The following is a 26,141-nucleotide window of genomic DNA, read 5'->3' as shown; positions in this document are numbered from 1 at the left end:
GGTTTTGGGGGTCGTGGGGGGGGTTCAGGTTATTTGGGGAAGGTTTTTGGGGGTCGTGGTGGGGGTTCAGGTTATTTGGGGAAGGTTTTGGGGGTCGTGGTGGGGGTTCCAGGTTATTTGGGGAAGGTTTTGGGGGTCGTGGTGGGGGTTCAGGTATTTGGGGAAGGTTTGGGGGGTCGTGGTGGGGGTTCCAGGTTATTTGGGGAAGGTTTTTGGGGGTCGTGGTGGGGGTTCAGGTTATTTGGGGAAGGTTTTGGGGGTCGTGGTGGGGGTTCAGGTTATTTGGGGAAGGTTTTGGGGGTCGTGGTGGGGGTTCCAGGTTATTTGGGGAAGGTTTTGGGGGTCGTGGTGGGATTTCCAGGTTATTTGGGAAGGTTTTGGGGGTCGTGGTGGGGGTTCAGATTATTTGGGGAAGGTTTTGGGGGTCGTGGAGGGGGTTCCAGGTTATTTGGGGAAGGTTTTGGGGGTCGTGGAGGGGGTTCCAGGTTATTTGGAGAAGGTTTTTGGGGTCGTGGAGGGGGTTCAGGTTATTTGGGGAAGGTTTTGGGGGTCGTGGTGGGGGTTCAGGTTAGTTTGGGGAAGGTTTTGGGGGTCGTGGAGGGGGTTCAGGTTATTTGGGGAAGGTTTTGGGGGTCGTGGTGGGGGTTCCAGGTTATTTGGGGAAGGTTTTGGGGGTCGTGGGGGGGTTCAGGGCCCCCCTCACCGCTCCAGCCTCAGGGCTTCCGTCCGTCTCAGCTTCTCCTCCCACGTCTCGTTGAGCTCTGCGATGATTTTCTCCGTCTCCTGGGAGGGAGCAGCGATTGTGGGGGGTCCCCTGCAGTTCAGGGGAGGGGGGTCACAGACCCCCGGTGTCCCAGTGGGTCAGGGCAGGGGCTGGGAGGTGCTTTAGGGTCACCTGCAGTCGCTCCATGGCCTCAGTGGGGCCCAGGGGGGGCTCCAGCCCCGGGTCCCCATTGAGGGTGGGGGACGTCGCGGCGGCGGGGGGGGCAGAGAGGGTGGTGTCGGTGAGACCTGGGGGGAGATGGGGGCTCGGTGTGGGGGGTGTTGCCTCCTGCACCCCCTTATCAAACCCTCACTGTGCCCCCAGCGCTGCAGCTGTGCCCCCAGCACTGCAGCTGTGTCCCCTACACCGCCCCCAAACCTCTCCCCAAATCCCCTCCGCAAACCAAAACCCTCTGAACGCGACCCCCAGACCCCCCAGACCCCATCCCGACCCCAAACGCCGCCCAGCCCCTCACCCTGGGCGCTGAGCAGCTCCCGCAGCCGCGTCACCTCCTCGCGCAGCTCGCGGATCAGCCGCGCGTTCGGGTCCTCGTTGATCACCGCGTGGCAGCGGATCTGCTTCGTGCGGTCCGCGTAGCTGGGGGTCAGGGGGAGAAAAGGGGCAGGGTCAGGGCTGGGATCCCCCCTTTCCTGCACCCCAAAACCCACCGGGGCGCCCCTCACCGCAGGGTGCTCAGCGTCTCCTCGTAGTTGCTGTCGGCCGGGCTCAGCGCCGCGATCATGGCCGTGCGCGAGTTCCCTCCTGCGGGGACACTGTCAGAGGGGGCTCAGAGCCCCCCAAAATCCCCCCAACTCCTCCCCAAACCCACCCAGGTTCTCCTTCAGCAGCCACGTCAGCACCGAGTCCCGGTACGGGATGAAATCCGGCTTCTTCTTCTTGCTGGTCTGTCAGGGAGGAAGAGGAGGGTGGTGAGTGCTCCCCAAAAAAAAGAGGGGATCCCCCAGGGGGGTGCAGGGAGGGGGTGACCCCCAGACTCACAGCATCAGCCAGGGCAGAGATGACCTTGCCCAGCGTGGTCAGGGACTTGTTGATGTTGGCGCCTTCCTGGGGAGGGAGAGGAGGGGGAGGAAGGCTCAGGAGGGCTCTGGGGGGGTCGCCCCCCCTTTTTTTGGGGTGCAGGGGGGGCTGCTGCTCACCTTGAGCCGGACGCCCTTGGCCCCCGAGGCGTCGGCGCGCTCGCTGCCCGCCAGGTCCACCAGGCTGATGCGGCTCACCTGGGGGGGCAGGGGGGTTTGGGGGGATCTAGGAGGGAATTCCGGGGGGAAATGGGGGTGTGAGGGAAGGTGGGGGGGAATCTGGGGGTTTGTGGAGTTGTGGGGGTGATTTGAGGGAGGGGAGAGAATTGTGGGGGGAGCTTGGGGGGGAATTTGGGCATGTTTGGGAGGGATTTGGAGGTTTTGGTGGGAATTTTCTGGAATGTGGGAGAATTCAGCAGGGATTTTGGGGTAACTCGGGGAGAACAATGGGTGACAGGGGAATTTTGAGGGTGTTTTTAGACCGGATTTTGGGCGTGGCTTTGGGGGCTCTAGGGGTGGATTCGAGGGGTGATTTTGGAGGTGGGATTCAGCAGTGACTTCAGTAAAATCACTCAGCAGCTCACAGCAGCGCTGGATGAAGACAGCGAATTTTGGGCGTGCTTGGGAGATTGCAGGGGGTGATTTCACCCCAAACCCGGGGTGGGATGGATTCAGGGGGCGACCCCGGGGCTCCCCCGACCTTCTCCGTGGTGAGGTCGCTGAGCGGGTCCTGGCGGCGCTGGCTGAACACGATGGTGAACACGGCGTGCGAGCGGCTGCTCGTCTCGTTCATGTTCGTGGCTGCCACCGTCCTGCGGGGGAGTTTGGGGGGACCCTCGGTGCCTGAGCAGGGCGTTTGGGGGGTCGGGGGTGCTCTGCCCCCGCTCTGTGCCCACACCTGGCCTTGTTGCCGCTGTCCATGAGGTCGGCGATGTCGGCGAAGGAGGCGACGGCGAGACGCGACAGGTCCTGCACGTAGGGGCCGAGCAGGGGGTGCTCCCGCACCCGCAGCCCCCCACGGCTCTTGGGGTTCAGCAGGTCCCGCACACGCTCGCAGTAGATCTCCAGGTAGCTCACCTGGGGGGCCCAACACGCTCAGGAGGGCCCCAAAATCTCGGGGAGGTCGGGGGGTGAAACCGACCCAAAAGTGAGAGCCCAACTTTGGGGGCAAAATTGATGTTGGGGAGGAATCCCCAAAACGGTGATGGGAAAAACTCCCAAACTGCAGGGCTGGGGGGACAGCTGAGCCCCCAAAATGTGGGGAGGGGAGGCAGATGAACCCCCAGATTGCTGTGGGGGTGTGGGGTGTGTTTGCAGGAGCTGAACACCCAAATTGCCGTGGGGGGATCTGCGGGGAGGGGACCCCCAAATTCCCCCTCACCTCCACAGAGAAGGAGAGCTCAGGAGACCCTTCCCCAAGTCCCAAACCCCCCTCACCTCCACAGAGAAGGAGAGCTCAGGAGACCCTTCCCCAAGTCCCAAATCCCTCTCACCTCCACGGAAAAAGAAAGTTCAGGTGACCCTTCCCGAGCGATGCGGGCGAACAGATCCTCGCAGAGCTGCGGGTGAGCAGCGTTGAGCCGGGGGCTGGGGGGGGGTCCAGCCCTTCCCAAGCCCCTTGGGAGCCCCCCCAGGCCCCGAACCTGCGGGATAATCCCGCGCTGCCCCGGCTCCTGCCGCCCCATCATGGTGTAGGACTTGCCGGCGCCGGTCTGGCCATAGGCCAGGATGCAGACGTTGTAGCCCTCGAAGGCGTGCGCCAGCATCTCCTCCCCGATGTCCTGGTACACCCGGCGCTGCGAGGCGAAGTTGGGGTCCTCCTCCTGCGGGGGAGTGGGTGAGGGACCCCCGCAGCCCCCGCGGGTCCCCCCGCGCCCGCCGGGCACTCACCGAGGTGTGGGACCAGTACGAGTAGTCGAAGGTGAAGTGCTTGGTGGCGTCCTTGGGGAGCTTGGGGTTGGTGATGCCTGGCGTGGGGAGGTGACAGCGGGGTTGGGGTGATCCCCCCGCGTCACCCTCAACCCCCACAGCACCGTCACCCCCCCCCAAAAACCTCTCCACTGCTATTTTTAGCCCGGCGGCAGCTGGTCCTCCGGGCCTGAGGCCAGCACGGGACAAGGACGGGGACAGCAGGGGGGGGTCCCACCACCCCGCAATGCCCCCACCCCGCGGTTGTCCCCTCCCCAGACCCTCCTCCGCGGCGACCCCCACTCACAGGTGGTGTTTCCTTGCATCTGGATGACACACTTGGCCTGGCGGCTGCTCTCCCTGGCGCTGAAGGGCCGGACTCTGACCGCCACCTTCACCGAGGCGCCCGCCATGCCCGACACAGCCTCACCCTGTCGCGACAGAGCAGCGTCACCGCCGGGACCCCTCTGCCAGGGGAGGGGGACCCCCGCTCCTGCCCACCCCCAGCAACGCCCCAGCCAGGGTGCAGGGAGGGACGGGGGGGCTGGACCCGTGTCCCTCCCTCAATCCCGCCCAAGGAGAGCCCTAAAAATAACCCGGGGCGGTGCTGAGCAAGGTGGTGATGAAAGAGCCCCCGACCCTCCCCTAGAGCTCCCCTTCAGCGCCCCTAAAGCGCAGGTGGCACTGTGGCAGGGTCAAAGGTCAGGGCTGGGGGCACAGGGTGGGATTTGGGGTGGGCAAAGGAAGAGGGGAGGGAGAACCCCCCCGGATCGACCTGTTCGCGGGTGATCCCAGGTCAGGATAAACAGCACATGACACCCCGACACCCCGCCCCCGACCGGCACCCCCAAAATGCGGGGTCCCCTCCCCGCGCCCGAGCCCCCCCAGCATGGGGAATAAATGCTGTGACCCCGCGAACCCGAGAGACCCCAACCCGGCATCAACTCCCTATACCAGCCCTAAATCTGCCCCTACACCCCGAGACACCCCGGACTGTGCTGCAGATTTTCCAAACCGGGCTCTGCACCCATAAACTCGCTCTCTCTCCCGCTCAGATCCCCCAGACCCCCAGTGGGACCCCCATACCTGCTCCCTACCTGCCCAGGAGCCCTGAGATTGCTCATCTTCCCCTAAAGTTCCCCTAAACCTGCTCCTATAGCCCTGTGTTCGCCCGACACCCCATTCCTACACCCCGGTAACCCCCTGAACTCCCCTGCAGGACCCCTAAACCTGCTTTTTAGGGACCTGAGCCCCCCGAACCCCCATGGGCCCCCCTACACCAGCACCCCCAAGACACCCCCAAACCACCTCTAACTCTACCCCTAGGTCTCGGGAACCCCCTAAACCCACCTTCCACACCCCCCGGACCCCCTATAACCCCCCTAAACCCGCCCCTACACCCCCGTATCCCGTGTGAGCCCCCCGGATTTGCTCCCCCGAGACCTCCCGAGCCTGTGCCCGCAGCCCCGCCGCTGCCGCTCACCGGCCCCGCGGTGCCGCATCCCCTCGGCCCGGGGCTGCCGGGCCGGCGCTGGCGCTGTCCCCTCGGCCCGGGGCTGCCGGGCCGGCGCTGGCGCTGTCCCCGCCCGGGGCTCGGCGGCGGCTCCGGGGCTGCGGCCGCGCCCGGGCCCGGCGGGGCGGGGCCGCCTGGGGGCGGGGCCTGCGGCGTGACGCGCGGGTCCGGCACCGAAGCCCCGCCTCCTCTTAAAGGGGCAACGCGGCGCCGGTGGGGCCCGCAGCGGGGGCGGCTGTTCCCGCCTTTTTCCCCTCAGGATTTTCCCCTCACGTTTCTCCCTCCATTTTCCTTCCCTATGTTTTCCCTCACGCTTTTCCCTTCTTTTTTTGTGACATAGTTTTCTCTCCGTTTTCTCTTTCCCTTTTCCTTCAGGTTTCCCTACATTTTTTCACCACGATTTTCACTTCATTTTTCCCGTTTCTCCCTTTTCTTTCTCACTTTTCTCCCTTTTCCCTCTTCTGTCGCTAACATGTCTTTTCCTTACACTTTCTCCCCGTTCTGGCCCTTTTCTCATCACGCCTTTTCCCATTTCCCCCCTCAGGCATTTCCCTTCATTCTCCTCAAAATTTCACAGGTTTGTCTTTTCCCTTTCTTTCGATCATCTTCTCCACTCTTCCCTCACCCTTTCTACCAATTTCTCCTCACACTTTTCTTCTTTTTTTCTCATTTCCCACTTCTCACTCCTTCTCCCCATTTTCCTGCTTCCACTTTTTTCCTCGTGCCCCCCTTCCCTAATTTTTTTTTGGTCATATTTTTTCCTTGAATTTATCCCCATTTTTATTCCATTTCCCCTCATCCTCAGGTGATGCAGAGAACCCTCGGCCTCTACTCCAGGTAAGGCCTCAGAATGGCTGCAGAAGGCCTCCAGATCCTCAAAATGGCCTCAAACTCGCCTCAAAAATGAGTATTTGTATTATTCGCTTTCAAACAATTCGAAACTCCGCTGTTTAATTGTTATGTAGTGAGAGTATAGCTGATAGTTCTAGTTGAAGAGAGTAGTATGTTAATATGACTGAATGAGTGTGAATTCGTCCGTACGACCAAAAGAGCGACTGGTAGCGAGGGACTGGCACGATTTGATTTATAAAGTTTATTATAAAGTTTATTATAAAGTTTATTATAAAGTGTATTATAAAGTTTATTATAAAGTTTATTAGCGGGGGTCTCCCCGCCCACACGACCCCGAACGCCCCCACCCCATCCACGGCCCCGCCCACCCGCGCTGGCCACGCCCACCCCGGCGGCGCGGCCCCGCCCCCCTGCGCGCCTACGTCACGCGCCGGCGGCGCTGTCGGCGCTGGCCCCGGCGGGCGGGAAGATGGCGGCCGGCGGCGGGGGCGGGGGCGGGGGCGGCGGCGGCGGCGGCCCTGAGGCACCAGGTGGGGCCGGGGGCCCGGGGCGGGGCGGAGGGCGGGGACGGGGGCAGCGGGGGGGCGGGGATGGGGGGGTGTCACTGGGCGGGCGTGTGGGGCTGCTGTGGGGCGGGGTGGGAGGGGTGTGGGGTGGAGGTGTGGGGTTATGGGGCAGAGATGTGGAGGGGTGATAGGGCAGGGATGTGGGGTGTGATGGGGCAGGGATGTGGGGTGCGATGGGGCAGGGATATGGGGTTACAGGACAGAGATGTGGGGTGTGATGGGGCAGAGATGTGGAGGAGCGATAGGGTAGGGATGTGGGGTTACAGGGCAGGGATGTGGGGTGTGATGGGGCAGGGATATGGGGTGCGATGGGGCAGGGATGTGGGGTGTGGTGAGCAGGGAGTGTGGGGTTACAGGGTGGAGATGTGGAGTGTGGTGAGGCAGGGATGTGGGGTGTGATGGGGCAGAGATGTGGGGTGTGATGGGGCAGGGATATGGGGTTATGGGGCAGAGATGTGGAGGGGTGATAAGGTAGGGGTGTGGCGTTATAGGGCGGAGATGTGGGGTGTGATGGGGCAGGGATATGGGGTGTAATTGGGCAGGGATGTGGGGTGTGGTGAGCAGGGATATGGGGTGTAATTGGGCAGGGATGTGGGGTGTGATGGGGCAGGGATGTGGGGTTACGGGGCAGAGATGTGGGGTGAGATGGGGCAGGGATGTGGGGTGTGATGGGGCAGGGATGTGGGGTGTGGTGAGCAGGGAGTGTGGGGTTACAGGGTGGAGATGTGGGGTGTGGTGAGGCAAGGATGTGGGGTGTGATGGGGCAGAGATGTGGAGTGTGATAGGGCAGAAATGTGGGGTGTGATGGGGCAGAGATGTGGGGTGTTGTGAGCAGGGAGTGTGGGGTTACAGGGCAGAGATGTGGGGTGTGATGGGGCAGGGATATGGGGTGTAATTGGGCAGGGATGTGGGGTGTGATGGGGCAGAGATGTGGGGTGTGGTGAGGCAGGGATATGGGGTGTGATGGGGCAGGGAGTGTGGGGTTACAGGGCAGAGATGTGGGGTGTGATGGGGCAGAGATGTGGGGTGTGATGGGGCAGGGATGTGGGGTGTGATGGGGCAGGGATGTGGGGTTACAGGACAGAGATGTGGGGTGTGATGGGGCAGGGATATGGGGTGTGATGGAGCAGAGATGTGGGGTTACAGGACAGAGATATGGGGTGTGATGGGGCAGAGATGTGGGGGCTATAGGGTAGAGGCACTGGGTATCATAGAAGAAGGTGCTGCGGATGGTGACGGGGTCCCTGCTCCTCTTTCTCCACCCCCTCACCCGTTTTTGGGGGTCCCTGCTCCTGTTTCTCCACCCCCTCACCCGTTTTTGGGGGTCCCCGCAGGTTCCTGTGCCCCCCGAGGGGAGCCCTGAGGGCCCCGCGCACACCCCGAGATGAGCAGCAAGGACCCCCCCGAGGTCTCTGGTAAGGGGAGGGGAGCACTTGGGGGGCGCTGGGGGACAGGGAGGATGCACGGAGGGGACATCGAGGCCTCCCCCCGGCAGAGAGGAGCCACCTGAAGGTTTTCCTGCCCCGGAAGCTGGTGGAATGTCTGCCCAAATGTCCCGTCCTCCCCAAGGAGCAGCTGCGCTGGAACACCAACGAGGTGGGAGGGGATCGCAGGAGGGGATGTGGGGACACGGGAATGGGGCGTGGGACACACGTGGGATGTGGGGACACGGGAATGGGGCGTGGGACACACGTGGGATGTGGGGACACGGGAATGGGGCGTGGGACACACGTGGGATGTTCAGGAGGCGCTGGGAGGGGATGTGGGGGCGCAGGGAAGGAGCATTAAAGGCACACAGGAGCGGGGTTGGATGGGGTTGGGGATCACAGGAGGACAGGGGGTGGCACAGCATGTGGGGACGGGGGGACAGGGGACACAAACGAGCCACCTGTCCCCCCCAGGAGATCGCCTCGTACCTCATCACCTTTGAGAAACACGACGAGTGGCTCTCGTGCTCCCCAAAAACCAGGTGGGGGGGGCCCGGGGGGTGCCCTGAGGGGGCTGGGGGTGCCCCGGGGGGCTCCCGGGGGGCCCCCTGACCCCGTGTCCAGGCCGCAGAACGGGTCGGTGATCCTGTACAACCGGAAGAAGGTCAAGTACCGCAAGGACGGATACTGCTGGAAGAAACGCAAGGATGGGAAGACGACACGCGAGGACCACATGAAGCTGAAGGTGCAGGGGGTGGAGGTAGGAGGCGGGGGGGCCCCAAAACAGAGCCCCCCCTCCCCACAGAAGCACCTGATCCCACAAAAAGAGCACCCCTGTCCATAAAACTGGTTCAGGTAGACGGGGGCGGGAGCTGGGAGGGGGTGGCTGGGGATGCACACGGTGTCAGGACACCCTCGAGAGGGGTCAGGGGGCCCTTGGTGCCCTCAAGGGACAGTTTTGGTGTGCTGGGGACACACAGTGGGTGGTCCAGGATCCCCAGCTGTGCGTGTGGGGCTGCTGGGAGCTCCCTGGTTGGAGGTTTGGGGATGTTGGGAGACGGCCACAATGGGGTTTGGGGGTGTCAGCACCACCAGGGGGTGATGGGGATCCTTGGGGGGGCGGTTTGGGGGGCAGCCTGGGGTCCCCCACGCTTGGGTACGAGGCTCCCACGGGGTGTGGGGAACCCCCAGAAGCTTCATCAAGGTGTCAGGGCCCCCCAATCCGTGCTGTCCCCGCTCAGTGCCTCTACGGCTGCTACGTCCACTCCTCCATCGTGCCCACCTTCCACCGCCGCTGCTACTGGCTGCTGCAGGTAACGGGGGGCTCCGGGACCCCCTGAACCCCCCCGGGACCCCCAGCCCCTGCTCAGAGCTGTGGTGTGTGCCCCCCAGAACCCCGACATCGTCCTGGTTCACTACCTGAACGTGCCGGCCATGGAGGAGTGCGGCCGGCCCTGCGCCCCCCCGCTCTGCAGCCCCCCGCTCTGCGCCGGGGCCCCCCCGCTCTGCGCCGCCGCCGCCGACCCCCGCGAGTGGCTCAAGTGGTCGCAGGAGGAGCTGGTGGCCCAGCTGCGCCCCATGTGTGAGTGGGGGGCTGCCCCAGGGTGGGGTTTTACCCGTGGGGTGGAGCGGGGTTGTGCGAGGGAGGGAGGGAGGGACGCCCTAAATCCCCTTTTTTGATGGATCTGTAGTCCCCTTTCTCAAAGTTTACACGGCTGGGGAGGGGGAGGATGCCCCCCAGCTGTGGAATTTTACCTCCCTTTTCCTGTGGGGCAGCATGAGGCTGTTGTGAGGGCTTGGGGAGGACACACCAAACCCCCTGCTGCAGAAATTTCACTTTGCTGCAGGTTGAAGCGGGGTGGGGGCGTGTGTGTGGCTCTTCTGGGGGGGCTGGATAGGCAGTGCATCGCACAACCCCCTTGCTGAGGGATTTTTCCCCCCTCTCCTGCAGTCCACGGGGTGAAGTGGGGCTGTGGGAACGGGGGGACGCCCCCCGGGCTGTCCCTGGAGCAGCTGGTGCAGCACGTCCTGGAGCGGCACCAGGCCCGGCTGCCCCCGCGCACCCACGCCTGCCTCTGCGCCGGGGGGCTGGGTGAGACAGACCCCCCCGAGCTCCCCAAATCCCTGGGGAACCCTCTGGGGCTTCCTGGGGCTCCTCCAGCTCAGTGGGACTCCCTAACCACTGGGGACCCCACTGGGACTCCCATTCCCCTGGGACCTCCCCTGACCCTTCCTGGGGATCTCCTCGAGCCCTGAGCCCTCCCTGGCATCCCCCCAAACCGTCTGCGACACCCTGAACCTCCGGGGGAACCCTCAGAACCCCTTGGGACCCCAGACCAGCCCCTGGGACCCCGAGCTATCCTTTGGACCCATACAGAACCACCCCAAAGCCCTTGGGACAGCCCCAAATTCCTCTGGTCACCCTGAACACCCTTGGAACACCCCGAATCTCTGTGGGAACCTTCCCAACTTCCCCCCAGAACTCTGTTGCAGCCCCAAAATCTCCCCCAAACCCCTCCCTGTCCCCTGCTAACGCCCCCCCTTGCCCCCACAGGCACTCCCGGCCACAAGTGCGGCAGCACCAAACACCGCATCATCTCCCCCAAAGTGGAGCGGGGCGGCGGGGGGGACGCGCCGGGAGACCCCCCCAAACCCGCCCCCTCCTCCCCTGACACCACCCAGCCCTCGCCAGGCCTGGGGGGCGGCACGGCCCCCGCCGAGGGGCCCCGAGCCCCCCCGTTTCCCCCCGCGGCGGGGCTGCCGCTCCTGGTGGTGGCCAGTTTGGGTGGGGGGGCGGCGCCGGGGGGGCCCGAGCAGCCGCTGGGGCTGACCCCCAGCCAGCACCTGGTGACCCCTGAGGGGACCTGCCCCACCGCGCCGCCCCCGCCGGCTGCCTTCGACCCTGACTGCTTCCTCAACAGCCCCCGCCGCGGGCAGACCTACGGCTGCGAGGCTGAGGCCCCCCCCGGCGCGCCCCCCCCGCCCCCGGCCGCGCCCCCGAAACGGGGGGAGGACGAGGAGGAGGAGGAGGAGGAGGAAGAGGAGGGAAAACAGGGCGCAGTTCCCCAGGACCCGCTGTGTGAACTCAGCGCCGCCCCCCTGCCCCAGCCCGCCTTCCCCCTCCCTTTCCCGGAGCTGCTGGTGGGGGACACGGGGGTCCTACCGAACCCGCAGGAGCCCCCCCACACCCCCCACCTCCCCTCCTCTCCCACGGGCCCCCCCAGCGACCCCCCTGTGGCCATCACCGATTTCTCCCCAGAGTGGTCCTACCCTGAGGTGAGTGCTTTGGGGGGTGTCCTCCCCCTCACCCCCCCTCTGGTGCCACCCCCGGGGTCCCGCAGTGATGTCCTCGTGTCCCCCCAGGGCGGGGTGAAGGTGCTGATCACAGGCCCCTGGGGGGACCCCGGTGCCTACTCCTGCCTGTTTGACCGCACCTCGGTTCCGGCCGCGCTGGTCCAGCCGGGCGTCCTGCGCTGCTACTGCCCCCGTGAGTGTCCCTGGGACGGGGTCCCCGCTGTGTCCCCGCTTCCCGCGGCGCTGACCCCGCTCCGTGTCCCCCCGCAGCCCACGAGGCCGGAGTGGCCGCCCTGCGCGTGGCCTGTCCCCCCCGGCTGCTCTCGGCCGCGGCCCCGTTCGAGTACCGGGCGCGGGGGGCGGCGCGGGCGCAGCTGGACTGGCTGGCACTGGACGGTGAGTGAGGAGGGGTCCCAAACATCACTGGGATCCCAAACCTCCCCAGGACCCCCTGGCAAGGGGACAGCGGGAGTGAGGGAGGGTCCCAAACCTGCCCCAGGACCCCAAACCTGCCCCAGGACCCCCCGGTCTGGGGACACCGGGAGTGAGGAGGGGTCCCACACCCACCCCGGGCCCCAAACCTCCCCAGGACCCCCCAGTCTGGGGACACCGGGAGTGAGGGAGGGTCCCAAACATCACTGGGATCCCAAACCTCCCCAGGACTCCCTGGCAAGGGGACATTGGGAGTGAGGGAGGGTCCCAAACCTGTCTCAGGACCCCCGGTCTGGGGACGGCAGGAGTGAGGAGGGGTCCCAAACATCACTGGGATCCCAAACCTCCCCGGGACCCCCCGGTCTGGGGACAGCGAGAGTGAGGGAGGGTCCCAAACATCGCTGGGATCCCAAACCTCCCCGGGATCCCCTGGCAAGGGGACAGCGGGAGTGAGGGAGGGTCCCACACCCGCCCCAGGTTCCCAAACCTGTCTCAGGACTCCCGGTCTGGGGACAGTGGGAGTGAGGAGGGGTCCCAAACCTGCCCCAGGATCCCAAACCTGCCCTGGGATCCCCGGCCTGGGGACACCGGGAGTGAGGGGGGGTCCCAAACATCACTGGGATCCCAAACCTGCCCTGGGATCCCTGGCCTGGGGACAGTGGGAGTGAGGAGGGGTCCCACACCCACCCCGGGATCCCAAACCTGTCCCGGGATCCCAAACCTGTCCCCAGAAGGCACCCTGGGAACGGGATGAGACCCCCTGAAGCTCTCATGCTCCTTTGCGGTGGCACCCAGACACTTGGGTTCCTTTTGGGGTCCCATTGTGGCGACCCCAAACCCGTCCTTGTCCCCGTGGGTGACGCTGTTTGGGGTCAGGGCGTTCTGGCTGCCAGGGCACCCCGCTCACAGCCGGGTCCCCCCTCTCCCAGAGGCCCAGTTCCGTCTGTCCATCCTGGAGCGCCTGGAGCAGCTGGAGACGCGTCTGGGGGCGCTGCCCCCTCCGGCACCTCTGCCGCCCTCGCAGGGGGACCCCTCCGAGACCCCCCCTGAGCAGGTAAGGCCCCCCCAACACCTGAGTCACTGCATGGCCCCTGGAGATCCCTGTGTCCACTGCGTGCTGCTGTCCTCTGATGTCCCCAGTGTCCCCTGTGGTGTTGCCTGGCATTCCTGGTATCTGCTGGAATCGTGCACCTTCATGTTCACCAGGGTCTGGTGCTGTTCTCTGACATTCCCTGATGTCCCCACTAACTCACTGTGCCCCCCAGTGTCCTGACGTTCCCTGTCCCTGTCCCCTCACTACCCCTTGCCACCTCCCGGGGATCCCAAGCGCTCCTTCCCACCCCCGTGTCACCCTCTCCGTGTGCCTTGGCGTCCCCTGACGTGCTCCCTGGGGCCAGGGGCCGGGGCCGTCCTTCGAGGCGCGGGTGGTGGCCATCTGCGAGGCCATGATGGCGCGGCCGGGCTGGCCGGGGGCGTCGCTGGGGACACCGGGGACCTCGACGCTGGCGCATGGGGTGACGTTCCGTGGCATGACGCTGCTGCACTTGGCGGCCGCCCAGGGCTACGCCAGCCTGGTGGAGGCTCTTCGGCGCTGGCGGTGAGCGGGGACACCTGGGGGACACCTGGGGGACACCTGGGGACACCTGGGGGACACCTGGGGACACCTGGGGGCGGGTTGGGGACCTGGGCTGGCGGGAGATGGGGTCAGTGATGGGTGTCCCCCCCAAGCAATGTGCCTGAGTAGAGGTGACTCTCTCCAGGCTGTGTCCCCAAGGGGATGTGACACCTGTGTGTGTCCCCTGCTGTCCCTGCAGGGCGCTGGCAGTTGACAGCCTGGAGCTGGAGCAGGAGATCGACCCCCTCAACGTGGACCATTTCTCCTGCACCCCCCTGGTAAGGGGACACTGGGGACATCGTGGTGGCAGTGGGGACACGGTGGCAGGGCTGGGACTGCAGCAGCACCACGGGCAGGGATGAAGGGACATCAGGGATGGCATCTCGGGACAAGAGGTGCCTTGGGGACACCCTGGTGACGCGTGGCTCCGTGTCCCCAGATGTGGGCGTGCGCCCTGGGGCACCGGGAGGCGGCGGAGCGGCTGTGCCGCTGGGACCGGCGGGCGCTGGCCGTCCCCGACACCCTGGGGCGGCTGCCGCTGGCCCTGGCGCGTGCTCGCGGCCACCTGGCCCTGGTCACCCGCCTCGAGGAGCTGCAGGTGTCACCCGTGTCCCCGCGCTGTCACCTGCCCGGCCTGCGCATCCCCTCCCCGCTCTCTGCCAGCCCCGACACAGGTATGGCCCTGGCACACCGTGCCCTCCCCGTCCTCTGTCACTGTGTCCTGTTGTCATTGTGTCCTGTTGTCATTGTGTCCTGTTGTCATTGTGTCCTGTTGTTATTGTGTCCTGTCCTGGGCTCCTGGTCACCACCACCCTGCTGTGGCCACTGTCACTGTCCCCTCACTGCCCCTGACTGCTGTCACTGCCACCATGTCCCCTTCCTGTGTGCCCCCAGGGTCCCCTCCAGCCTTTCCCCTCTGTCACCCCCATGTCCCCACAGCATCTTTGTGTCCCAAGTTCCCCCTCCATGTTCTTTGTGTGTTCCCTGTGCATCCCCATGTCCCCCTTGTTGTCTGTCCTCCTGTGTCCCCTCTACATCCCCCCTGTCCTCTGGCCATGCCCTGCATGTTCCCCCTTCCCCCTGGGGTTTGTCTAAACCCCGCTGCGTGTCCCCGTTGTCCCCAGGGCTGAGCACAGCCAGCAGCCTGTCGTCCCCGTCGGGGCTCTCGGACGGTCCGGGCTCTGTCCCTCTGCCCCCCGGCCCCCCTGGTCCCTCCGAGGATGAGAGCTGGGGGGTGGCAGTGCCCCCCAGCCCCCCCGAGGATGCCCTGGCCCCACCCTCCGACACCCTGCAGGTAAAGGTGGGGGACAGCCGGGGCTGGGGACACCCTTAGTGCAGGAGAGTGCCAATGTCCCCCATCCCCAGGCCGAGGTGGTGACACTGGCACGGCAGATTATCGAGGCGACCCCTGAACGCATCAAGCAGGAGGCACCGGGGGGGCCACCAGGGACACTGGGAGCGCTGGGAGCAGCAGGGGGGACGACGGGGACACCGGGGCCAGCTGGGCCAGCAGGGCTTGGTGCCGCCATGGCCTGGCTGGCCACGTACCTGGAGAGTGTTGACCGTCCCCCTGCGCCTCCCCACAGGTACTCCTGGGGTTGGGGGATGTCCGGGGGCACCCTCAGATCCGTGGGGGTCACATCCAGCAGCACCCTGGGATACTCCTGGGGTTCCCATTGCGTGGGACATCCGGTGTCTCCATTGTGGGGGTCTCCCACATCCTCCAAAATCCTGCTGAGGGGCATCCCCCGGCTCCTGGGACACCACAGTGTCCTCCTGGGGACACCCCGTGACACTCAGATTCCCTCCTGGGTGTCTCCCGTCCTCTCGAGGGGTGCCAGCCCTCTCCCCCTGACCCTCCCATGTCCTGTGTGTTCCCCAGAGCCGAGGTGGCCTCACGGGGGTCCCCGGGGGTCCCCGAGCGGCCGTCCCCCCCTTCGGCCGCGGGCTGGGCTGAGTTCCTGAACGCGTCCGGCGGGGCGCGGGGCGAGGGGGGGGCCGTGGCCCTGCTGACCCTCAGTGACCAGGAGCAGCACGAGCTCTACGAGGCCGCACGCCTTGTCCAGGGCGCTTTCCGCAAGTACCGGGTGCGTACCCGCCCTGCTCCCGGCATCCCCAAACCCCCGGGGCCTCCCCGGGACCCCCGGCACGGCTGAACCCCCGACCCCCCTCGCTGCCCCCAGGGCCGGAGGCTGAAGGAGCAGCAGGAGCTGGCTGCCGCCGTCATCCAGCGCTGCTACCGCAAGTACAAGCAGGTACTGAGCTTTAGGGAGCCCAAAACCCCCCGTGGACCCCTTTGGGAACCCCCTGGGCACTCCAGGCCCCCCCTAACCCTTTCTCTCTGCCCCACAAGCTGACCTGGATTGCTCTGAAGGTAACAGGGAGTGTTGGGGGATTGTTTTGGGATGGTTTAGAGGGCTCTGGATGCCTGGGCTCCAGAGCACATGGACATGGCAGCGCTTTGCCTGGGGATGTTGGGGTTTAGGGTGGATTTGAGGTGCCCCCCTCTGTATCCGCCGTCCCCACAGTTCGCTCCCTTCCAGTGCAGGACACGGGTGCTGTGACACCGGGGTGACGTCGGGGTCCCTGCCCGAGGGTGCCGTGACCCCGGTGTCCCCCTGTCCCCCCGCAGTTCGCCCTGTTCCAGCGGATGACGCAGGCCGCCATCCTGATCCAGAGCAAGTTCCGGAGCTACGCGGAGCAGAAGCGATTCCAGCGGCGCCGGCGCGCGGCCGTGCTCATCCAGCAGCGCTTCCGCAGCCTCCGCCAGCACCGGTGTGGCCAGGGCCCCTGGGGGACGCTGGGGGCTCGGGGCGCCGGGGACAGGGGGGTCCTGACCCTCCCCTCCATTCCCTCCAGGAGCACCTTCCTCACCCTCAAGCAGGACCAGGCAGCCCGGAAGATCATGAGGTTCCTGCGGCGCTGCCGCCACCGGTACGGGGAGGGGATGTGGGGGTGGGCACAGCGAGGTGACATGGGGACATTGTGGGGCAACGCGGGGACAGCAGTGTCACCCGGGGGGGTGTCGGGGACAGCTGACACCGTGGGGGCAGAGCCTCAACAGAGCCTGATCCCCACTCCCTCCCCTCCCAATTCGTGTTCCCTGAGCCAGGATGGAGGAGCTGAAGCAGAACAAGGAGGTGGACAGTTTACAGACGCGGGGCCTGGCGTCGTGACCGCCCCCGCACGGGGGTCCGGGCACCGGGGGGGGCTCCACTCCCCCCACCCCCAAAAGGGGGACTCGGGCATGGGTGGGGGAACTCCCCTCCCTGTCCCCCCCAGGCGTTTTTATGTGTCTGGGTGTCCCCGCAGGGTTCGTGGGAAGGGGAAGAAGGGGGAAGAGACGCCCCTCGCCCCCTCCCCACTCGCCCCTGGACCGCTCCCCCGCCCCCCCCCCGCATGCCCCACTCTCCCTCGCCCCGCGTGGGCTCTTTGTACAAAGTTCCATTAAAAAACGAGGAAGCGGGAATAAAAGGCCCGATGCGAGTGAGTGTTTGTGTGCGGGGAGGGACACGGCGGCGACATTGGGAGGGACGGAGGGAGGGGACAGCGCTTGGGCCACGCCCCCTCCGCGCTACAGGCCCCGCCCTTTACGTCAGCGACGCGATGACGCACGACGCCGGGGACGTGGCCCTCGCGCGACGTCACGCATCGCCCCGTCGCAAGATGGCGGAGCTGGATCTGCTGGGCTCTATCCTGAGCTCCATGGAGCGGCCGCCCGCCGCAGCCGACGGCGAGACGCGGCGCCGGGCGCGGGGTCAGCAGGGCCGGGGAGGGCGCGGAGGGCGGGGCACCGAGCGGGCACGGCGGGGAGCGGCGCGTCCCGGCCCTTCGCCCTCAGACCCCACCCCACCCGCGGCTCCCGCCCTCACGCGAGGCCGCGCCCCCCGCGCGCTGCCGGCTCCGCCCCCAGCACCCGGGGCACGCGCTCGCTCTCCTGATTGACAGTGGGGGGGGGCGCCTGGCCACGCCCCCGCAGTGACCTCGCCCCTGCCCTTTACCCCTCGGGGCGCCTCTGGTCACGCGCCGCGCCCCGCCCACGCGCGGCCACGCCCCTGCCCCGTTGGGACACGCCCCCAAGTGGTGCTGGCCCCGCCCCCTGTGCCCCCCGCGGGTTTTTGGGGGGGGTCCCCACCGCCCTGACCCCCCCTGACCCCCCCTGTCCCCCCAGAACAAGCTGCTCGCATGAAGAAACTGCAGGAGCAAGACAAGCGCCAGAAGGTTGAGTTCAGGAAAAGGGTGAGTGTGGGGGCAGGCATCACTGGGCATCTCGGGACAGCTCCCCGCGGGCCCCCCCAAATTCCTGGGCCCACCTGGCCTGCCTGTGTGTCCCCAGATGGAGCAGGAGGTGTCCCAGTTCATCCAGGCCACCGGGGAGCCCCGGCGCCGGTTCCAGCCCATGAACAAGATTGAGAGGAGCATCCTGTGAGTGGGAGGGCACTGCGGGGGCAGTGGGGACACTGGTGGTACTTGGGAGAATTTGGGGACACTGGGGGAGGGACATGGGGATGGGCAGGCACTTGGGAGGGTACTGGGGACGCTTGAGGGATACGATGGTGGCACTGAGGGGCCATACTGCTGAGGTTGGACGCTGGAGACACAGGGGTAGGACAGGAGCACTCCCTGGGGCAGCTGGGGACCCTCGTGGGGAGCAGAGGGACCCCACTGGGCAGCACCAGCAGTTCTGTGTCCCCCCAGGCACGACGTGGCGGAGGTGGCCGGCCTGACGTCTTTCTCCTTTGGAGATGACGAGGACAGTCGCTACGTAATGGTGTTCAAAAAGGTGAGGGGTGGCGGGAGGCACCGTGGGGGCACTGGGGCAGCCGAGGGGACACAGGGTGACGCCGGTGTCCGCAGGAGTTCGCGCCATCCGACGAGGAGCTGGAGGCGTACCGGCGCGGGGAGGAGTGGGACCCGGCCCGAGCTGAGGAGCGGCGTCGCCTCCGGGTAGGCCGGGCTTAGTGGGCTTGGGCGGGATTTAACTGAGATATAGCATGGCCAGATGGGTGTGGCATGCTCACATGGTAGGGGTGGGGCTTACATGGGTGTGGCATGGGATAGAGGGGTGTGGCCCAGTGGGTGGGGCTTGCTGCTGACCCCTCACCTGCAGGAGCTGGCGGCACAGCAGGAGGAGGCGGAGCTTGAGCGCGGCCCCGCCCCCCCGGGCCCCCCCAACGACTACAAGGACAAGTATCGGCACCTGATCGGCTCCGACGCTGCCAAAGCCGCCGCCCGCACCATGGAGGCCAACAAGGCGTACGGCTGCGGTGAGCAGGGGGTCCCGCGGGGGTCCAGGAGGGTTGGGGGGCCCTTCCCAGGAGGGTTTTAGGCTCTCTGTGGGGGGCTGGGGGTTACAGCCACCTGGAGCTCCGCTCTGTCCCCGCAGTGCCGGTGGCCAACAAGCGGGACACGCGCTCCATCGAAGAGGCCATGAACGAGATCCGGGCCAAGAAGCGGCTGCGGCAGGCGGAGGACGAGGGCGGGGCCGGGGGGGGCCCCGGGGGGCCCTGTGCGTGATGGGAGGGGGGTGGGGGTGGTGGGGGCGTCCCCCAGGGGTATTTAACAGCGGGGGGAGGGTGGCAGGGACACACGGAGGGGGTGATAAAGGACCTCATCTCCTCGCCCGGTCCCTGTGTCTGTTTTAGGGGGGCAGGTCGTGTGTGTGTGTCCCACTCCCCAAACCGTGACTGAGTTGGGAGCTCCTGGTAGTTTGGAAACTCTGTTGGAGGTGGGGGAAGTCCCTTGGCAGGCAGCTGAGGCTCTGGGGCAGCTTCAGCTGGGGGAGCACACAGGAGGGACCACGAGAGGTGACATGGGGACCTTGCATGAAGTGTTCATACAGGGGCTCTGCACTGCGTGGCTCTGGTGGTGACGAGAGAGGCGTGCACGAGGCGTTTCTGTGCCTCGTGTGACACTTTTTATGTGGCCTCTTCTCCCAAGAGGTTGGCTGAGGATTTGCCTGTGCACTCACACCTGGGTGGAGCAGTGTCTCGGGGGCTTTCTCAGGGATTTGCAGGAGGGTTTGCACAGACTCAGCCTGGATGGATTCAGTGGCTGGGGTTGCCGTGAGGGTTTGTGTGAGTTTGTGTGTGCAGTCACATCTGATGGGCTCAGCTGTGGGGGGTTTGCCCGTGCACTCACACCTGCATGGGCTCCATAACGAGGGGCTTACACAGGAGTTTGTGAGGGCGTGGGGTCACACGAGGATCACACCTGCACGGGCTCAGTGCTGGGGGTTTGCACAAGGATTTGGAGGACTCACACCTGGACGGACTCTGATGGATCGGATCTGGCTGACCTGGAGCAGGAGGCGGGTGCGTGGCCACAGCCTCGGCCGCCGGCGCGATCTGCTCCGGGTTGGTCACTGCCAGTGACAGTTGGTCACTGTCATCCCCCACCCCCCGGATGTCCACCTGTCAGGAACCACTTCCAGCCCTCCCAGTCACCCTGATCAGAGGGGTCCTCAGCTGACACCACTGTGGGGACACAGCCACCAGTATGTACTGGAGTGCACCAGTATGGTCCAGTCACCTGAGGGGTGGTAGAATGACAGTGACCACCCCGGGCACAGCCTTGGAGGAGCTGTCAGAGTCCCCAGCTGCCTTCCCTGCGCCTCCCAGTTACCCCCCAGTCTGTTCCACTTCATTCTGATGCCCTGCAGTGCCTCCCAGTCCTCCTCAGTGTCACTCTCCTGCTTCCCAGTGCCTTCCCAGTGCCTCCCAGTTCCATCAAAGTCCCTCCCAGTGCCCTCCCAGTTTCATTCCAGGGCTCAGTGGGGTAGTCCTTGATGAAGCTGTGGTAGAGCTGCTCCCTGGTGCTGAGGCGCTGAGGATCCAGGGAGGGATTTGAAGTCCAGGCCGTATTTGCCCTTGTGACAGAACCCAGAGGCTGCCACATCCATCCTGATGACCACCTTGTGCTGGTACCTGGCATTCCCAACAGCTGCTCTCAGAAGCTCCAGTGCTGGAAGGGCACTCAGGGGGTTGGGCCAAATCCCCCCTGAATCCCCAAATGCCCCCAAACTCCCACTCCAACTGAGACAGACCTGGAGTATCCAGGCCCCAAATTCCTCCTGATACCCCAAATCCCTCCAAGAGACCACAGGAACCCCATACCTGGACACACTCAGTGCTGACCCTTGGCCAAGGGGACCTGGGCACCCAGGCACCACGACCACCCCCTCCAAAGTGCCACGGGCAGATGGACCCTGCTGCTCCCCGCTCCACCTCCTGCCCTTTCCCACCCCTCCCCCAGTGCCCCATGACTTTCCTCCAGTTACCACAAATTCGCGATGTGACCCGGAAACCCAACCCCGTCCTGGGGCCCGTCACTGCCTGCCCCGGGACCCTCCATGTCCCCAACACTCCTAAAGTGTTTCACCACAACCCTAAGCCTCCTCCAAGTCCCCTCCACCCCAGCATCCCCCCCCTGCTCCTCCATACCCTTGGCTGTAAAGAAATCCACCTCGATTCCCATGTGAATCTACGATCTCCTGGATGGACAGGGCTGTGGGACAGGGGATCCAGGGGTCAAGGCCGAGGCCATGGGGGTCACAGCCTGACTGTGGACCCCACAGACACCCCCGCCAGCTCCCATTGGGGGAACTCCCATGTCCAAGTCCCTTGATTTGGCCCTATGTCCCCCCATCCCATGGGTGACACTGAGTGAGCCCAGACCCCCCTCCCCAACACTCAGGACACTCAAAGGGGCCCAGGGTGGGTCCGGGCCTTTCTCACGCAGTGCTGCCTCTGCCTGGGACCCTGCCCCTCCCTCACAGGTGTCCCCCGGGATTTTAATCCCTTTCCCTTTGCCCTCGCCCCCCGGAGGAACCAGAGTGGTTCTCTGGTGTAAAATTCAGCCCCCACTGGGGGAAACGCGGTGGGGCCACAAGTGCCCGGGGCTGATGGCATTTGATGGTGGTCCCTAGGTGTTCCCCCCAGGTTTGGGGCTATTTTAAGCCCTCCTCAAATGTCACGATAACAGGACCCCCAACCGGGGGTGGGGGCTGGATCGCTGCCTGAAGGCCCTGGGGGAAACAGCACCAGGCAGAAAGAGAGAGGGTGAATTGGGTGGGGGGCAACACGATTTTGGGGGTGCAGAGGGTCCTTTTGGTGTGGGGGGGGGGAGGTCAGCCCCGAAGGAGCACCAGGGGTGGGGGAGGGGGGGACTCAGCCCCATGGGCCCCAGAGCGTGGGGGGAGGGGTGGTGGCTTTGACCACTTCCCGGGGAAGTTCTCGCCGGGGAGGGGGGCGGGACCGGGCCTTTGATGGGGGGTGCGGGGGAAAGGGCACCCTTACGAGCCCTCGACCCCCTCAGCCCTGTTCTGGGGGTCGTGGCACCCCGGGATCCCCTGGCAGGGAGATGATCCCGAACGCCTCCATCCCCCCCGTCCCCGTCCTCAACCGCCGAGCCCCTCCCCCACCCCGAGGCAGGAAGTGAAACCGCTGCCCCTCCCCCCTCCCCCCGGAAAGTCCCGCCCTGGTCTGAGTCAAACCGCGACCCACGGGGGGGGGGGCGGGGGTTCTGCACCCCTGGAACTGTCACCCCCTGCCAGCGACCCCCGTTGGGGGCTGCACGTAGGGCCCAGCGCGAGGGGGAGTGTCGCGATAAGGGCGTGTGTGTATCGGAATAACCGAGATTCACAATATAGGGAGAGGAGGCGCAATGTCGGGGGATACGTTATCAGTCTGGGGGGGTCAGGATAACTGTGGGGGTGTCGCGATAATGGGGGGAAGAACAAATATCGGGGAAGAGGTGGCACAATAAAGGGTGGGGGTCCAGTCAATGGGGAGAGTCGGAATAAAGGAAGCGAGTGTCGCGATTCTGAGGGGTGTTTGAATAACGGGGGGTGATGCGTCGTGATAATCGCGGGATCCAGAATACGAAGGGTTTGGATTAAGGTGGGGAGTGGGCGCAGCAAGGGAAGGGTTTACAGTAGACGGGAGTGCAGGGATCCCGGTAACGGTGTGGGCTGGAACAACGCGGGGGATCGCAATGGGCGGAAGATGTCGCGATAATGAGGGAAGGGTCGCAATAAAGAGCCCCCGCCCCCCCCAAGTCGCGCGCCCTCCTCAGCGCGCGAGGCCGAAGGCGCCCCCGGCAAGAGGCCCCGCCCCTTTAGGCCCCGCCCCCTGCCCCGCCCCTGTCGTCCCCTATGAAAACGGCCGCGCGGGGCCGCCGCCGCTCCTCCGCCGCCGCCGCGCCTTGACCGCGCTGCGCAGGCGCCGAACGAAAGCCCCGCCCCTTCCCCAGCGAAGCGCCGCCTCCCGCAGAAGGCCACGCCCGCCCGCCCCGCCCGCCCGCCGCCGCCGCCATGAGCGGGTGGGCGCCCTACGTGGAGACGCTGCTGGCGGACGGCACCTGCCAGGATGCTGCAATCGTCGGCTATCGCGACACCCCCGCCGTCTGGGCCGCCGCTCCCGGCAAGACCTTCGCCAATATCACGGTGAGAGGCCGGGACCGGCAGGGGTGGGGGGGCCAGCGCGCCGAGGCGTTTCCCGCCCAAGCGCGCGGAGGGCGGGGGAACCCAGTGGCCTCTGAGGGGCGGGGCTGACCTCCACCCCCCCCCCCCGGCCCTCGACGGGCTCCGGGAAGGACAAAAAAGGGAGAAAAACGCAAAAGCGCCAGCGTGGAGCGCGGTGGGGGGGTGGCTCCGGCGCTGCCCATGCCCGGGGATGCGGTGCCTGGGGCGGGCCGGTGCTGGGGGGGCCCTGGAGGCGGGGTGGGGGCCCGGCGGCGGGGCAGACCCCTCCTTAACCCCACTTGGAGCATTTCGGGGGTCGCAGGCGGGCGGGGAAGGGGGGGATGGGCGAACACCACGTGGTTAGGCGAACTCCTTGGCCGATTCCCATCCATTTTATTGCAGTCCCCCAAGTGGATGGCGGGGGTCTCGTAGAGGGGGTGGGGGGATGGAGGAACCCCATCCCACTTAAAAACCCTGTAAAAATGCGCGGAATGCGGCCACTTCCCGGTGGAGGAGGGGCGGCCGGGGCTTCCTGTGGGGGAGGGGCGGCGCGCGCGCACCCCCCTCCCTCCTCCCCACTTCCCCCCACGGAAATGGGGGGGAGGGGAGAAGTTTGGGGAGGCCCCTGGTGGGAAAGGGGGGTACCGGACCCCTGGTCCTTGTCTGGGGTCACGGGGGAGTCGGTACGGGGGTGCCCAGGGGGCCATGGGTCACAGGTTGGGGGTCACAGGTTGGGGGTCACGGGGGTCCCCGGACGGCTGAGCCACCCGAGGAGTGACGGAGTTCAGGGGGGTCCCCGAACTTGAGGTTCCGATGGGGTTGTCTGAGTTAAATGTACGGACCCCGGGCTTTGTTTGAGCGGTCCTTTATGGGGTTCCTGTGGGGCTGGTTTTGGGGTTCCTGACCTATTCTCCCCCGAGGCAGCTGGTGGAAGTGTCAGCACTGGAGGGTCCCGAGTTTGGGAGGTTATGGGGATCTCGGGATTCTCTTCGGTCCCCTCGGGGATCAGGGGTTACACGTGGGATCTGTGGCAGGAGTCATGGGGGTCCCGGGACACCTGGGTCCCTTTTATGGTCATGGAGTGGGAGTTATGAGAGTTCCTGTTTGCCGAGTGCCCTGCAGAGGCCCTGCCTTGGGGGTTTGACTTCTGCATTTGGGTTTGGAGGTCCCTGGGCCTTTGGGGTCCCCTTGATCTGTCCCCACTCCTGTCCAGCCTGCAAAGGTGATGGGTGTTGAGCAGGGTGGGTTATGGCAGTCCCCAGACAGCTGTGTTCCTTATGGGGTCAGGGTGGCTTTTGGGGATCTGGGCTCTGTTTTCGGGGTGCCCCTGACCCTTGTTCCGACAGCCAGCGGAGGTGGCGGCACTGGTGGGCCCCGAGCGGGGGCCGCTGCTGGTGCAGGGACTGACGCTGGGGGGGATGCGCTGCTCCGTCATCCGGGACTCGCTGCTGGTGGAGGGGGAGCACAGCATGGACCTGCGCACCAAGGGGGCTGCCGGAGCGCCCACCTTCAACATCACGGCCGCCATCACCAATAAGAGTGAGGGACCCCCTGGAACTATCCCCCTGTCATCCCTGTGGCATCCCCATCACCCTCCCAGCACACCCCCTGCCATCCGTTCCCCTGTGACCCCGACCTTAAAAATCTCCAAAAAGAGAAACGATCCCCTGGAGCCACTGCCACCCTGTGTCCCTGCGCCCCCACCCTCCTGCCACCCTCCTGTCACCCTGTGTCCCTGCCCCCCCACCCTCCTGTCACCCTGTGTCACCCTGTGTCCCTGCCCCCCCACCCTCCTGTCACCCTGTGTCACCCCCACACCCCCCTGTCACCCTGTGTCACCCTGTGTCACCCCCACACCCCCCTGTCACCCTGTGTCACCTCCTGACCAGTTCCTGTCACCCACCATGACCCCAGGCCTCCACAGATGCCTTCCATGTATCTTAAGGCATCACAGTGTCACTCCCTGGGTGCTCCCCTCCTTCCCCAGTGTCACCTCGTGTCCTCTCCCCCACACAGCTCCACCTGGCCACGTCACCTGCTGCCCTGTCACCTCTGTCACCCCTGATGTGCTTCCAGTTAATGCCTCCCTTCCCCCAGGTCCCCCCAAATTGCCCTTTGCTAACTCCTGGGGTCCCTCCATCCCAGCTGTTGCTTCCTGTCCTTCTCCCCCCCTGACCCCCTGTCTGTCTGGGGTTGATGGGGGTTTTGGGAGGGCTGGGGATGACCCATCACCTTGTACCCCTCCCCTTGCAGCCATCGTGCTGGCCATGGGCAAGGAGGGCGTCCACGGCGGCTGCGTCAACAAGAAATGTTATGAGATGGCCAATCACCTGCGGCGCAGCCAGTACTGAGGGGGCTGGGGGGGACCCCCGGGACCCCACCGGGGACTCCTGGACCCCCAGGGACCAGCAGGAGCCGCCAGGGACCAGCAGGACCCCATCCCCCACCCTGTCACCCCCTCCCAATCCCCGCTGCCGGCAGCAATAAAGTGCCCTTGTGGGGAGTCGCTGTGGGTCAGGAATTTCAGGGATCTGGGCGCTGTGGGGGGAATCTCGATGTGTGGCCAGGGCCATGGGGTGTGGCTCTGCCCTCCACCCAGGGTGGAGGAGGCCTCCCCGGATACCCGGGTCCAAGGGTGCTGCCGTGCCCCAGGCGGACAAAGTCCACGATGGGGCGGGGGTGACGCCTCAGCACCCGCCCCACAATGCCGCCCCACAATGCTCCCCCGTCCCCAGACTCTCAGGAGCCAAAGTTGAGGGGCAAGAGGCTTTATTGGAGGGCTGCACTCATGGTGGAGGCTGCATTAGCAGCAGGGGGGATGTCGGGGGGTCCAGGCAGCAGCTGGGGGGTGGTAGGACTGAGCAAAGGGGCTGGGGGACATCTGGAGGGAACAGAAGGGACGGTGGGGAACTGGGGGGCAGGAACTCGGGATATTCTGGCAAGTTGTGAGGCAGAGCCCCAGGGGGGTGGTGTGGACCAGAGGTGGGGATTAGGGAGGTGGTGGGATGGGTTGATGGGGGGCAGAGGTGCGGATGTGAGGGGATGGGTTGGGGCAGAGGCAGATGGGGGCAGGGAGGCTGTGGTGTGGGGTGAGGAAGGTGGTCTAGGGCAGAGATGGGGATGTGGGAAGGTGATGTGGGGTAGAGGGGAACATGTGGGGCAGGACCAGCCGCCCGGGCAGGCGGAAGCAGCTCTGGTGCTGTCGAGTCCTTATAAGGGCAATGTGGTGGCTCTGGAGCTTCCTGTTCTCCCCCCTCACCCCCCCGCTGAC

The 26,141-nt window shown here is 65.7% G+C and overlaps 4 protein-coding genes across 7 annotated transcripts; 3 read left to right on the top strand and 1 right to left on the bottom strand.

The window, feature by feature from the left end:
- Positions 1-661: 661 nt before the first annotated feature.
- LOC117011435 (kinesin-like protein KIF1C) lies at positions 662-5,245 on the bottom strand. The gene is made up of 14 exons (XM_033086798.1): positions 5,192-5,245; positions 4,016-4,139; positions 3,691-3,767; positions 3,444-3,623; positions 3,294-3,359; positions 2,699-2,877; positions 2,501-2,612; positions 1,921-1,998; positions 1,763-1,828; positions 1,593-1,668; positions 1,447-1,525; positions 1,239-1,360; positions 896-1,011; positions 662-783 (listed from the first exon to the last, which is right to left on the bottom strand). Exons 2-14 carry the CDS (start codon positions 4,119-4,121, stop codon positions 700-702), a joined length of 1,341 nt encoding a protein of 446 aa, XP_032942689.1. The 5' UTR covers positions 4,122-4,139; positions 5,192-5,245; the 3' UTR covers positions 662-699.
- Positions 5,246-6,560: 1,315 nt separating this feature from the next.
- CAMTA2 (calmodulin binding transcription activator 2) lies at positions 6,561-16,893 on the top strand. 4 transcript variants are annotated; one of them, XM_033086799.2, is made up of 22 exons: positions 6,561-6,603; positions 7,974-8,054; positions 8,135-8,235; positions 8,541-8,608; positions 8,691-8,826; positions 9,308-9,379; positions 9,459-9,648; positions 10,018-10,158; positions 10,621-11,342; positions 11,430-11,553; positions 11,631-11,756; positions 12,722-12,846; positions 13,190-13,389; positions 13,607-13,685; positions 13,847-14,081; positions 14,532-14,701; positions 14,773-14,993; positions 15,290-15,494; positions 15,591-15,662; positions 15,761-15,781; positions 16,040-16,341; positions 16,520-16,893. In XM_033086799.2, the coding sequence occupies exons 2-22, from the start codon at positions 8,024-8,026 to the stop codon at positions 16,581-16,583; spliced, it is 3,405 nt and encodes a 1,134-aa protein (XP_032942690.1). In that variant the 5' UTR covers positions 6,561-6,603; positions 7,974-8,023; the 3' UTR covers positions 16,584-16,893. The 4 variants fall into 4 exon arrangements, with proteins under 4 accessions (XP_032942690.1, XP_032942692.1, XP_032942694.1 ...); XM_033086802.2 differs by lacking the exon at positions 6,561-6,603 and having other exon boundaries at positions 7,746-8,054; positions 16,040-16,182; positions 16,267-16,341; XM_033086803.2 differs by lacking the exons at positions 6,561-6,603; positions 15,761-15,781 and having other exon boundaries at positions 7,744-8,054; positions 16,040-16,182; positions 16,267-16,341.
- A 105-nt stretch (positions 16,894-16,998) lies between these two features.
- On the top strand, positions 16,999-18,926 carry SPAG7 (sperm associated antigen 7). The gene is made up of 7 exons (XM_033086804.1): positions 16,999-17,164; positions 17,579-17,646; positions 17,744-17,832; positions 18,106-18,190; positions 18,265-18,354; positions 18,518-18,674; positions 18,794-18,926. The coding sequence occupies exons 1-7, from the start codon at positions 17,014-17,016 to the stop codon at positions 18,922-18,924; spliced, it is 771 nt and encodes a 256-aa protein (XP_032942695.1). The 5' UTR covers positions 16,999-17,013; the 3' UTR covers positions 18,925-18,926.
- A 3,751-nt stretch (positions 18,927-22,677) lies between these two features.
- PFN1 (profilin 1) lies at positions 22,678-25,373 on the top strand. Its single transcript, XM_033086797.2, has 3 exons — positions 22,678-22,852; positions 24,217-24,409; positions 25,124-25,373. The coding sequence occupies exons 1-3, from the start codon at positions 22,721-22,723 to the stop codon at positions 25,219-25,221; spliced, it is 423 nt and encodes a 140-aa protein (XP_032942688.1). The 5' UTR covers positions 22,678-22,720; the 3' UTR covers positions 25,222-25,373.
- The last annotated feature ends 768 nt before the right edge of the window (positions 25,374-26,141 follow it).

This window comes from Catharus ustulatus, unplaced genomic scaffold (assembly GCF_009819885.2).
Source record: "Catharus ustulatus isolate bCatUst1 unplaced genomic scaffold, bCatUst1.pri.v2 scaffold_151_arrow_ctg1, whole genome shotgun sequence".
NCBI classification, from domain to species: domain Eukaryota; kingdom Metazoa; phylum Chordata; class Aves; order Passeriformes; family Turdidae; genus Catharus; species Catharus ustulatus.
Note: the sequence above shows the minus strand (reverse complement) of the source record. Positions and strands in the feature narration are given on the sequence as shown.

Coding starts and splice junctions, on each gene's coding strand:
- PFN1 (XM_033086797.2), top strand. CDS start 22,721: ATGAGCGGGTGGGCGCCCTACGTGGAGACGCTGCTGGCGGACGGCACC. Junction 22,853..24,216: donor AGACCTTCGCCAATATCACG/GTGAGAGGCCGG, acceptor TTGTTCCGACAG/CCAGCGGAGGTGGCGGCACT. Junction 24,410..25,123: donor GGCCGCCATCACCAATAAGA/GTGAGGGACCCC, acceptor CTCCCCTTGCAG/CCATCGTGCTGGCCATGGGC.
- CAMTA2 (XM_033086799.2), top strand. CDS start 8,024: ATGAGCAGCAAGGACCCCCCCGAGGTCTCTG. Junction 11,554..11,630: donor CCTGCGCTGCTACTGCCCCC/GTGAGTGTCCCT, acceptor GTCCCCCCGCAG/CCCACGAGGCCGGAGTGGCC. Junction 13,390..13,606: donor GAGGCTCTTCGGCGCTGGCG/GTGAGCGGGGAC, acceptor CTGTCCCTGCAG/GGCGCTGGCAGTTGACAGCC.
- SPAG7 (XM_033086804.1), top strand. CDS start 17,014: ATGACGCACGACGCCGGGGACGTGGCCCTCGCGCGACGTCACGCATCG. Junction 17,647..17,743: donor AGGTTGAGTTCAGGAAAAGG/GTGAGTGTGGGG, acceptor GTGTGTCCCCAG/ATGGAGCAGGAGGTGTCCCA. Junction 18,355..18,517: donor AGGAGCGGCGTCGCCTCCGG/GTAGGCCGGGCT, acceptor CCTCACCTGCAG/GAGCTGGCGGCACAGCAGGA.
- LOC117011435 (XM_033086798.1), bottom strand. CDS start 4,121: ATGGCGGGCGCCTCGGTGAAGGTGGCGGTCAGAGTCCGGCCCTTCAGC. Junction 3,624..3,690: donor CGTACTGGTCCCACACCTCG/GTGAGTGCCCGG, acceptor ACTCCCCCGCAG/GAGGAGGACCCCAACTTCGC. Junction 1,669..1,762: donor TCTCTGCCCTGGCTGATGCT/GTGAGTCTGGGG, acceptor CCTCCCTGACAG/ACCAGCAAGAAGAAGAAGCC.